The sequence below is a fragment of the Filicampus tigris genome, chromosome 1, assembly GCF_054856515.1.
Source record: "Filicampus tigris isolate MCC_2025a chromosome 1, RoL_Ftig_1.0, whole genome shotgun sequence".
Classification (NCBI taxonomy): domain Eukaryota; kingdom Metazoa; phylum Chordata; class Actinopteri; order Syngnathiformes; family Syngnathidae; genus Filicampus; species Filicampus tigris.
In genome coordinates this window covers 16,897,961-16,910,704 of record NC_141217.1, presented here as the reverse complement: position 1 = coordinate 16,910,704, position 12,744 = coordinate 16,897,961, and the positions used below count along the sequence as shown (strand labels likewise).

The 12,744-nt window shown below is 38.6% G+C and overlaps 1 protein-coding gene across 2 annotated transcripts; it reads left to right on the top strand.

The window, feature by feature from the left end:
* Window positions 1-355: 355 nt before the first annotated feature.
* LOC147153030 (translocating chain-associated membrane protein 1-like 1) lies at window positions 356-11,986 on the top strand. 2 transcript variants are annotated; one of them, XM_086018561.1, is made up of 11 exons: window positions 356-733; window positions 1,806-1,866; window positions 1,952-2,070; window positions 2,827-2,943; window positions 3,017-3,075; window positions 3,191-3,275; window positions 3,766-3,836; window positions 4,506-4,610; window positions 4,726-4,869; window positions 5,957-6,117; window positions 7,081-11,986. In XM_086018561.1, the coding sequence occupies exons 1-11, from the start codon at window positions 614-616 to the stop codon at window positions 7,149-7,151; spliced, it is 1,113 nt and encodes a 370-aa protein (XP_085874687.1). In that variant the 5' UTR covers window positions 356-613; the 3' UTR covers window positions 7,152-11,986. The 2 variants fall into 2 exon arrangements, with proteins under 2 accessions (XP_085874687.1, XP_085874606.1); XM_086018480.1 differs by having other exon boundaries at window positions 7,078-11,986.
* Window positions 11,987-12,744: the final 758 nt, after the last annotated feature.

Here is a 12,744-nt window from a genome sequence, read left to right as displayed (position 1 = left end):
TAAATGTTTCTTTTGGTAGAAAAAGAACAGGACGCTATAATATACTGAATGAGTCAACCGGCCCAATTATTTACGTATTTAATGTAAATGTGAAATAAAGCGACATGTTTTGTTAAAAGATGCTATTGCTCAGTTTGATGGTTTTTGATACAGGTTTTAGGTTGTGTGTCAAGTGACAGAATATATTATATTTGACTTCGCACGTTCAATTTATAGGGCGATACATAAACAATCCTGGCATTTGCACATCGTGATCAACACGATTATTAAATTAAATTAAATAAATTAAATAAAACACTACAAACCTGCAAACATGTTTGTAGTGTTTTTTTTCTACGTCAATAACAGGGCGGTACATGAATGGGCTGTACAGGAAGGGACCCTCATCTTTTTTTTTTCTTAATAGGTGTACAGTAAACCAAGCTTTGGTTAACATATGGTTCACTACGATGTTTCGGAACACATGAGTAGTGGACCACTGCCTGTACCGACTGCGGGGGAGAGATCGACCTTAAAAGGGAGCAAACATCCATCGGCTGCGGTCGCAGGCTAGCAGCGGTGCGGGTCGCGGCATCCCGGAGCAGGAGGAGGCTGAGAGTCCCGCCTGTGAGTCATGGGTTTCCGCAAGAAGAACAAGAGCCCACCGGTGCTCAGCCACGAGTTTGTGATCCAGAACCACGCCGACATTGTGTCATGTCTGGCCATGATCATCCTGCTGGGCCTGATGTTTGAGGTACTGTATGGATGGAAACGTGCTTATTAGCCGCCTAGCTTACGCGAGGTTCCGTTAGCTGGCTTGACAGCACATGGATTCTGTAAGAGGCCTATATAGCGTGGAAGTGATATTAAGAGTTCAAAAAAAAATCTTGTACAATGAATGCATTGACACGTGTGCACTAAACATGTTACATTCCAACTGCATGGCATTTTGCTGCCAGCTTAATGAATGTGATTTGTATTTTAAACTGCAGTTGAATCGGTAAGTAATAACACATAAAGGAAAACGTAAGATAATGAATATATTGAAAAAATAAATAAAACAAACAAGAGAATAAAACATAACAGGTTGCAAGTTGCATAATATGCTCTTTTCTTACTGCTTATGTAAGATAAGGAGTATACATTTATTTAACCCTAACCATTAATTGATAGCAGCACTACCAATCAAACCACACTGCGTCCATGCATCCATTTTCTGTACTGCTTATCCTCATCAGTCACAGGAGCCTTTCCCAGCTGACTCCAGAGGAGAGTCTGGGTACACCTTGGCCTGGTCAACAGTCAGTCACAGGGCACACTCAGTCACTCACATTCACACCTTAGGACAATTTGCGAGTCTTCAAATTTACCTAAAATGCATGATTTTGGAATGTGAGAGTAAGTCAGAGTACCTTCATTCCGCCATTCCATTGACTGGCGAATAGTCCAAGGTGTCATCCGCCTTTTGCCCTCCTTAAACTGGAATAGGCTCCAGCCCCTATAGTGACACTGAACAATATACGGTAAGCAGTACAGAATGGATGGATGAGTGTGTTTCTATACTTGTCCATATGGTGTTTGCACAGACTTTATATTAGATAATTTAAAAAGCATTTACTTCCGTGTAAATTATACTTGCCCCTCGCTTTTGCTTATATTTTTGTCTGACAGATCATTAGATGAGAGAAATTGTTTGCACTTAGTGTACAAACAGGTTGCATGTTGCAAATTGTCCCCTTGTTATTGTTTAACATTTTTTCGCATAAGAACACACTCAACAAAGCAAGATACTGAGGTAGTCCATCAACATTTTTTTGACATTCCAGGTCACAGCAAAGTTTGCCATCATGTTCATCACAGTCCAGTACAACGTCACACAAGTTCTTGGTGAGTAGAAGGCTTGTTGTGTGGTGATTATCTTATCTCAGAGTTCAGGTTCAACAGGCTCATTAATGTGTCTATTTTTTTGCAGATGAAAAGAATGATCCAGTCAACCTTTACCATTATGGTCCTAAAGATTTGGCCACTGTGTTATTTTACCTTCTAATTGTTGTCATCCTTCATGCCCTGATACAAGAGTATATTCTTGATGTGAGTATACAAACTCTGCAATCATACCTTGCCCCATCAATTAATTTCGACACCTCTACTGTTGTACTACAAGGTTTTGTGTGTAGGCAGGTCAGAGCTGTGCATAAATTCCATCCCTCATCCTTTGAATTTCGAATGCATTAAGGCAGGGGTCTTCAATCTTGTTCCTCGAGGACGGCTGTCCTGTCTGTTTCCCATCTCTCCCTGCTACAACACATGTAATTCAAATGATCAAATAAACCGCAAGGTCTGCAGAAGCTGGATAATAATTCTGATCAATTGAATCAGGTGTGTTGCAGCAGGGACAGATGGAAAACAGACAGGACAGCGGCCCTTGAGGAATAGGATTGAAAACCTCTTCATTAGGGAGAAACCAGAAGTATACCAAATATGGACATTTATGTTTCTCTCAATTCAGCCACTTTAGTGGTTTATGACTGGGCTGGACATGTCTTTCCTTGTGAGCACTGGTGTTGGGTGCTACAGTCACCATTGAAAGTTATATGCTGTGTTATAAATCATCAAACTATGTTTTGTTCAGTATCACATTTTATAACACAATCACGTTTATATATTGTTTTGCATGTGCAAGTATATGAATTAATGCATCTGACTGCATCTTTGTCATTTCCTTGTCTTGTCTTCCTTATGAGTCAAATAATCAAGCTTAGTCACATTTTTTTACCAATTTTACTGCAAAAATGCATGCGTCATGTACATGCGTCATCTTAATGTGTTCACCTTGTTTGGTTTCAGAAAATGAACAGAAGGCTGCATCTGTCAAAGACCAAACACAGCAAGTTCAATGAATCAGGGCAATTGGCAACATTTTACCTGTTCTCCTTCATTTGGGGCTGCAGCATTTTGACAGCGGTAAGAACACGTCTTTATTTGGTGGTACTCAACCTTAAGGTAATCTCTTTTTTTCCATCTTTTGTTTTTGAAGGAGGACTTTGCAAAAAATCCCACTTTCCTATGGGAGGGTTACCCTCACACTCACATGGTGTACGTAAATATTTCCTTTCATGCCACACTTAAAAATATCATGCATAGCGAGAAATAATTAACTGTGTACAAATGGTTGGTACCCAGGTTCAACATGCGCAATATCTCTGATCAGTTTTCAGGTCAAGTTTTTCTACATTTGCCAAATTGCCTATTGGCTCCATGCACTTCCTGAACTGTACTTTCAAAAAGTACGCAAGGTAAGGCTCATCTAGAAAAAGTCTGTATGTTAGCATACTGTAGAAGTCCTTGTGATTCAGTTAGGATTTGAAGGCATACACTCTGCATGCACTCTTCAACCATGAACGTAATCGGCTGTTCCTTGTAATGAGCGCAGTTGAATTTACACTCAACAAAAATATAAATGCAACACTTTTGTTTTTCCTCCCATTTTCTCTGAGATGATCTTGGAGGTCTAAAACCTTTTCCACATGCACAATATCACTATCTCTCTCAAATATTGTTCACAAACCAGTCTAAATTTATGATAGTGAGCACTTTTGCTTTGCCGAGATAATCCATCCCACCTCACCGGTGGGCCATATCAAGATGCTGATTAGACACCATGATTAGACGAGCTGAACTAAAACTGTCGAGCAGAACGGTTTGGATGTTGATCAAAAATCGTTCCACCCCAAGTAATTAAGTTACTGACCACTGATTCTTGTCTGATTTGTCGTCTGTTTCCAGGAGGATATCCCCCGCCAACTCTACTACATTTGCCTTTATGTTGTTCACATCACTGGTGCCTACATCTTAAAGTGAGTAGAGGTATATGTACTGTATGTTATCCGGCATCCGCGCTATGATTTTAATTGACTAGACCTAGAACTACTGTGATGGAGGGTTTGCTCACACACGCCTCCATAAACCTTAAAGCGGAAGTCAACCCAAACACATTTTTTTTCAAGAACGTGTTCCCAGCAGGTCCACTAGTTGAAACACGGCATTCTGATTAATATCGCGTTTGTGGAATGTGAGTTAAGCAGCAAAAGCCACCCATTTTTAGCCATCTCAGGGGGCGGCCATTTTGTCAGCTGCAAACAACAGGTGAGCCGTGATTGGTCATTACCTGAGCAGTTGTCATGTCATTTTCAGTCGACAGAAGTGACAAAATGGCCACCCCCAGAGATGGCTAAAAACTGGTGGATTAACTCTTATTGCACCAACGCAATATTTATCAGAATGACCCGTTTCAACTAGTGGGCCTGCATAGAACATATTCTTGAAAAAAAATATGTTTGGGTTGACTTCCCCTTTAAAGGAGGAATATCACCGGGGTTTTTTTTTCAAATGAAAACAATTTCCAGGTGTCATTATACTGTACGTGTCTTTGACATTTTTCAAATTCAAAATTTATACATAGATAGATTGAGCCAGTTATCAGTGAAATGATCTCTGTTGTTCTTTGCTTGCACTCATTTGTTCAGCCTCCACCGACTCGGTGTGGTGTTGCTGGTCCCTCACTACTTGGTGGAGCTCCTGTTTCATGCCTCACGCCTCTTCTACTTCAGTGATGAGAACAAGCAGAAGGGGTATCATTCATTTCATACAACTAATAAGTTGTCATTAAGGTGGTGACACAATCTCCTGTGACCTCAACCACATTGTATAATGTAATGCCATTTTGTTTTTCTTGTCTTGTTACAGTTTCACTCTGTGGGCTTTGCTTTTTGTCATCGCTCGCCTCCTCACTCTCACTTTGTCAGTCCTGACGTTTGGCTTTGGGTTGCCCAGGACAGAAAACCAAGGCTTTTCTATTGCGGAAGGCAACTTTAATGTGCTCACCATAAGGTAAATCCAACTGCCATGAATGTGACTGTTCGTCAGAAAAATCTGCACAGATTATTATTTGTGCAAAACACATTTTCTCAGAAATATTCATGTATTTATGTATTTTTGGCATCCCTACTGTAGAGATTCGAAATGTGCATTTCTGTACAATTCTCTACCTAACTAAAGTTATTTGTTTTAGGGCACACTAGTTTACATTTTAGTATGAAATGCCTATAGTCAGGGGTGCACATAAGTGGTATGCATGCATGCAGAAAATTGTAATTGCGATCACCAAAGTTACACACGTACCAAGCATTTTGCAATGTTTTTTTTTCTTGAGAGCAGAGCAGAAGGCGCTTGATTAATGTTATGTAACATGTTTATCTGATTAAAAACAGAAAAGTGAACGTATTTAGGAATTTCTCTTCATTTGAGCTCATCCGTAAGCGTATGCCGCATAGCGACAGTAGCTGAGCGTGGATGGGCCAATATAATATAACATTTACATGATGTACTGCATTTGTTTTGGGACCACACTAGAAAATTATGATTCTGTATGTCTCTTCCTTCTAAACTGTGATGTGATTGCCTTGCACTCCAAAGTTTTTGTAAATGACACGTAAATGAACCTGATTGTTATGTGAGTGCAATGTTAAAAAGTTGTTAGGTGGCCCCTGTTTATAAGCTTAGAGCTTCAGAGGGAGTCTGTTTTTCCACAATGTGAATAGCTGGCTCAGCAATTTTTTTTGGTGACTCAATGAAGCACTGAAAATAAACTAAACTAAACCAACTAGGCGGCTGTCTTTTGGGGCGTCTCGCTGTGCAGCAGCTACGACAGCAATTTATTTTTAAAAAGCGAGGAATCAACAATCAATTCCACACAATTGTCAGAATTCTCAATAATAATTTTTTCACTAATTTACTGTCACGCCCATTCCCAGTCTACATGGACTGCAATGGTACAGTATATCTAATGGTGTTGGAAATCCAGCTGTCTTTGTGGTCATCCAAACCATGTATTTCCAGTTTACAGTTTTAACATGAAAATATAAATCACTGTAAGTTTAGTGTTGTAGGTTAAAGTGTGTCCGTTATGCCCCTTTAGGATGGCATGTCTGGCAGCTATCTGCTTGACTCAGGCTTGGATGATGTGGAAATTCATCAATTTCCAGTTGAAGAAGTGGAGGGAACACAGCCAGAACCAGGCATCAAAGAAGAAGACAGCCAGCCCAAAGAGCAAACCTCACAAAAGGGAGCTTACAAGGGGTGAGTGGTTCAGAGCCTCAGCATCTAGTCGAGAGCACCAAACTGACACAGTGAATATACTTGTAGTTGCAGAGGCCACACAGGTTTTTCCATACTCAACTCAACTTTATTTATATAGTACCGGTGCTTTAAAACAGCCATTGCTGCATACAAAGTGCTATACGTGGAGTAAAAAGCAATCATACAAGAACAATCTGTGAAAACAATAAAGTAATACAACAAATCAACAAAAAAAATCTTTTTTTTAATCAATGAATAAATATCAAACAATTAATTCATTTAGTAATTATTCATCAATCAATCAATTAATACCAAGGCAAATACAGCAGATACCATAAATAATAGAACAATGTCAAATAAAAATAATAAAATGATTTCAAGACGAGTTTTAAAAATGGACACAGAGGGGGCTTGTCTAACATTTCAACAACAAAATGCTTGATCCCCTCTGAGGCTCCAAAAACAAGACCGGATTGCTTGACCAATAGGATGGAAGGTTTCTTTCTTTTTTATTGCCTGTTGGAAAGCATGGTTGTACGCATCAAAGACTTTGCCTGGTACCAAAGCACTTCAGGCCTACTATATCACCTTAACATGTTGTAGCAATTATCGACACCCAAGCTAGCGTTAACATCAATAGCGCTGGTATCAGCAAGACTAATTTGCCTCATTAAGTGGCTGGAAGAGGAGAAGAAATAGACTTGGATGTATTTTAAGGCCATTGGGTTTGTGTTTATCAAACCACACTAAACTGCTTATGAAGCTAATATGGACTATATATAAACTTTTTTTTTTGCACAAGTTACTGTGTCTGTGTCTATTATATATACAGAGCTCAAGGTGGGGATACAAAAAAAGATTCTAGCCCAGTGTTCTAGTGGTATCTGTCAAATGTTTTCACTATTGTAATGTAGGACACATTGCACTAAAACCTATGTTTTTGTTCACTTGTTTAACCAGCAGGAGCTGCCAATGGAATTGTGAAGCCTGACGATAAAGCATCACCACGGGCGAGAAGAGTTAAAAACACATAAAGATGACGCGGTTGAGGAAAAGCTGGCATGGTGACATACTGTATGTTCTTTACATCACTTAATGTGTCTCCTGCTATTTAAACAAAATCACACTAAGGAACCTCACCCAGCCGTCTCTTTGGTATTAAAACTCACTTTGTGAGATACTCACTGCAAGTTATTAACTTGGTTCTCTGGTTGGAGGTTAGCAGGACAGAGTTGGGCCTGATGCTTTAAACCGAACAGATTTCATTCTTTTAGAAGAAAGTGTCCTTCCTTTCAACCAGTATGGTTTGTCCTACATAATCCTTCGTTGAGTTATGACATGCGAGTCCACATTTCAGTTTTTTAAACTGCAACTTAATGTGAAGTGTTACTTTACACAAACTGTACAGGGTTTATTGGTTGTTTGTTGATTTGTTTGTTTGTTTGATTTTGTTTTGGCCTTAATTAGTTAAACTGACCAAACAGGCTGCTGGGTCATGTCCCAAAAGCCTTTATTGCACAGCACTAGACGATGATTTTGTCAGAAAATACATCCCTATTAACCACTCTGTGTATAATAGCAGTGTTATTTAGGTACTGTCAAAGTTGTGACCTAATGATCCTTTATTGCCATTACAAATGGTCAGCGCCTTTGAAATCCAACACTGGATTGAGGCACTTTTTCTTGTTGTATTTACAAACCCCAATTCCAATGAAGTTAGGACGTTGCGTAGAATGTAAATCAAAACAAGAGTACATTGATTTGCAAATTTTCCAACCTAGAGCATAATCAAGTGAATACACTACAAAGACAAGATATTTAATGTTGAAACTGATAAACGATATTATTATTTTGCAGATTTTTTTTTTTAGATTTAATGAATTCAATCTTCAACACTTTCCAAAAAAAACTGGGTCAGGGGCAACAAAAGTCAAAGTGAAGCTGTGATTAAAAAATTAATCAATTTAAAAACACCTTTGTGATGGGGCGAGGTTCATCACTTTGTGAACAACTGCATGCGCAAGTAGGGCAACAGTTTGAGAACAATGTATTTCGGGATTTCATCATGTATAGTCCATAATATCAGCAAAAGATTCAGAGAATCTGGGGAAATCTCTGCACTTCATTAATAACCAGCATCCTTGTGTAAAGGATATTGCCATGTGGTATCAGAAACGCTTAAAGGAATTATTGTCAGTCAACACAATTTGTTGCTACATCTAAAAATATAAGTTAAAAAAAATCTACCATACAAAGCAAAAGCCATATATCAAAAAGACCCAAAAACGTTTATGGATTCTGTAGGCTCATCTGAGATGGATTTATGCAAAGTGGAATAGAGTTCTGTGGTCTGATGAGTCCACATTTCAAATTATTGCGGGAAACAATGGATGTGGTGGCCTGTGGGCCAAAGAGGAAAAGGACCGTCCAGATTGATATCAGCGCAAACTTCAAAAACTAACATCTATGATAGTACGGGGGGGTGTTAGTGCCCATGGCATGGGTAAATTGCACATCTGTGAAGGCACCATTAATGCTGAAAAGTTCATGAGCAACATATGCTGCCATCCAAGCAAAGTATTTTTCAGGGATGTCCCTGCTTATTTCAGCAAGACGATGCCAAACCAAATGTTGCATCTGTCACAACAGTGTGGCTTCGTTGTAAAAGAGTGCGAGTACTAGATTTCCCTGCCAGCACTCCAGACTTATCTCCCATTGAAAATGTGTGGTGCGTTAAGAAGCGCAAAATACGACCCCGGACATATCGAGCAACAGAAGTTGTACATCAAGCAAGAATGTGAAATAATTCTACTTACAAAGCTTCAAGAATTTGAATTTCCAAATGAAAAAACACGGCATTCTGATTAATATTGCGTTTGCGATGAGAATATGAGGAATCCACCCGTTTTAAGCTAGCTCAGGGGGCGGCCATTTTGTTACTTCTGTTGACTGAAGACGACATTGAAGTTGCTCAGGGCTCAGATAATGACCAATCATGGCTCAGATTCAGAAATCAGGTGAGCCGTGATTGGTCATCTTCAGTTGACAGAAGCGACAAAATGGCCGCCCCTGAGATGGCTAAAAGTGGGTTCATTTTTCTGCTTAACTTATATTCCACAAACGCAATATGAATCAGAATACCGTATTTCAGCTAGTGGGCCTGCATAGAACATATTCTGGAAAAAAATATGTTTGGGTTGACTTCTTCTTTAAGTATATAGAATGTCTTGGTAGTGTATTCAATTGAATATAGGTTCAAAACTACTTGCAAATCATTGTATTCTGTTTTTATTTGAATTTTACACAACATATCAGTTTCATTGGAATTGGGGTATGTTTCTCACTATCGTGGTTCTCAGTTTCACCCTGCTGCCAGGGGGCGATCCACGTCTGGAAGCCGTACTGTTACCTTTGAGGCGTTACTGTGTGCATACAGTTAAATCCAACTATCAGCATGAGCAGATATTTGAGCAAGAAGGTTGCAACTCCGTGTTTTTGTATGGTAACGTCAATGCATGGCGGTTTGAACAGATCATGGCTAACTCCTACCTGCTCTTGAGTTTGCTAGTCTTGCTCTCTCTCCCTCTCTCTCTCTCTCTCTATCTCACACACAGAAGCATTCAGTGGCCTTTTTACAACTGCTGCAAGAGGGTTATTTATTTTTATCACAGATTATTGATGGTTATTATAACCAGCAAACACAGCAGTATATAGCAACTCTGCTCAGTTAATCCAAACAATACAATCCTTCTTCAAGTGTCCTTAAAAACGTCAGTGGGCCGTATCACTTGTTCTGGTTGTGTTTGTTCTGTTTTCCTTTTCAGTTTTTTCTTTCACATTCTAGGGCTCAAGGCATTAACTGCATAAGAAATGAGAAGTGTGTCTGTTTGTTCTATCTATTGTATATGTGTGTGAATTAACTTGGCCTGAATTATAATGATGACAAATTTGTTTGTCTGTTACTTGTCAGCTAAAGAAAAAAAAAAAGACAGCCTGTGTGCAGCGCATGAATTGTAAGAATCTGTCAATCAAATCCTGCCGCCTCTGGTCCCCTGCAAACTGTAAAACATGCCCGTGACACATTTTGGTGTGGAAAAGGCTAAATTGCAAAAGTTCCAGTTGCTAAATGTTTCTGTGTTTGCACAAACTCCGCCGACCTTCCCCTTTTTTGAGTGCCTGTGATTGTGTTTAGGTGCTTCACTTGGCCTTGTGCGGAGAAGACATTCAGAATTTATTTGGAGTGTCAGTGTAGAAACAAAGCAGGCAAGAAATGATAATGCCAATCATATTTGCCCTTTTTAGTTCAACTTATTGGAAATTGTGCAGCCCAGTTAGAGTTTTTAGTGTTTGACAGTGTCACACAATGGGAGGAGGAACGGAGGACTGTTGAAGATATAAAAGGAACCCTACACTGTAATAACTAATAAGTGTCAGATTTTAAAGCTATTTTTATATTGGGGGCGTCTCTGAGACTCTATTGTTATCCTGAACGGTGTGAATATACTGTATGTTTTGCATTCAAATAGTTTTGAATCCAGGAATGAAGCTTGCTGAACTGTTAGTGTGGGTATATATTGTTGCGTGAGTGTATATTTAACTTAATGACCTTATTTGATTGGTATTTTAACCCGATTCCTCAACCATGATCTAATAAATTACATAACCAAACATTTGGAGCAGAGGTGGGAAAATATTTGTGCCCAAGGGCCACATTTGACTTTTAAATTGTAAAGATGGGCCAGGTTATTGGTGAAATGAAAAGTTGAAACTATTTTAAATGTGTATGTACAATAGTTTGTTTAATCTTATTTGTTGCATTGATTATTTATAATTGATTTAACAGTACATAATGGTCAACAGCAAGTTTTAATCAGAGAGGGCTTTTTTTGTCCATAAATATATTTTTGATGCTGTTTTTAAAAATCTTTTTTTTTCTGGCGCATCAGATTTTTTAGATTTCATCTTGGGTTTTTAAGTTTCCCCTCTAAGAGCTTGTGCAATATGGATTTTACCATGCATTGTAATGTATCGCTTTGGCGTTTCAGGGGGAAAAAAATCCTTAATTCATTCAATTGATATTATGATGAAAACCTGATGTGCTAGAAAAAAATGAGTGAAAAAATATTATCTAGAAAATTTTACTTGCATCTCTTGATTAAAACATTTTGTTAAAAATTGTTGACCAGTGTAATTGAATACAATAAAATATGTAATGAGCTAAAAGACTACAAAATGAATACATGAAAATATACATTTTAATTACCCAGTTTTAGGAAAAAAAATCACCAAAACTAATGCAACAAATATCAGGATTGTTAATAATGTAAATGCTTGGTGGGCTGAATTAAAGAATAAAGCAAACTGAATGTGGCCCATGGGCCATAATTTGACCACCTCTGATGTCAAGGCTTGCTCAATCTGCAATTTGGCTTTTTATTATGAACTCCACTGCAGTCCATACATAAAGCATAGTTGCTCATCTTTTGCATTAAAAAATACATCCAATAAAACACACTTTTAGCATTGTTTGTCAGAATTAAAAATTGGAGATGTTTGAATAAAAGTGATTTGTCTTTTTAACTTAACTCCAACTGACAGTCGTAAATATCTTTGCTTCCAAAAAGAGAAGTTTTAATTGTATTCCATTGTTTCATTTCTCAATGGAATTTTCATGTTGTTGCCTGTTATCCAATGATTGTGCATTTTGTTTTTGAATATGTTGTGTCTGAAATGGCCTAATGGTATATATATATAAATACGGTATATATTTATGCAAATTCTTGTGTGTTCTAATCACTTTATTTTTTCGCTTTTTTAATTTTGTGTTTACATAAAGATTTTTATTCATTAAACAAGCCTTCTGACCCCATTTGAATCAGTTGAACTAAACTGAACACTGCAGGCACCTTTCGCATTATTTGAGAATGTCTGTTTCTACTACACTTGTACCAACCGTACAGGGGCGTGTGTGCGTGTGTATTATGACATTTACGATTTCATATTCTTATGATTTCACCCCTAAATGCACTTGGTTTTTTTTATTATTATAGTTCCTTAATTCTCTTAACTATTTGTGCCCTGTGATTGGCTGGCAATCAGCCGTGACCAGAGTGAGGATAAGCAGTATAGAAGATGAATGGATGGAACTAAACAGTTGGATTTATTGGTTCAATCCTACTTCTTGGCACCAGGGGGCATCACTGAGGTTTCCACCCACCCCCCACCCCCCACCCCCCCAAGCGGACACAAGCGGGTTGTGGGGGCTTAGCTGCGTGTAAAGCTGCATTAATAAATCATTTGTCGGAGTGAGAAAGAGTGAAACATTGTCTTCTCAACCAGTACAGCTTGATTTAGTCCTCAGCTGTCAATCAACCAAATCAACTGATATCATCATAAATCTAAATTTGGGTGTGTTTTCCGACGTTTGCCTTTGCGTCCACTGACCTTGTGCAACATGACTGCTGTGACACTAACATGACGTGTGCATTCATCGAACGTGATGAACGAGAACCCCCACCCAGAAAAAAGTACACCTGCAACTTATAATGCGCACATGTTGTGCTGCTCAAGAGTAATGGCTTTTCTCAGGCCAAGCAGACAGCGTGATGGATCAGTTTAAGAGGCAGG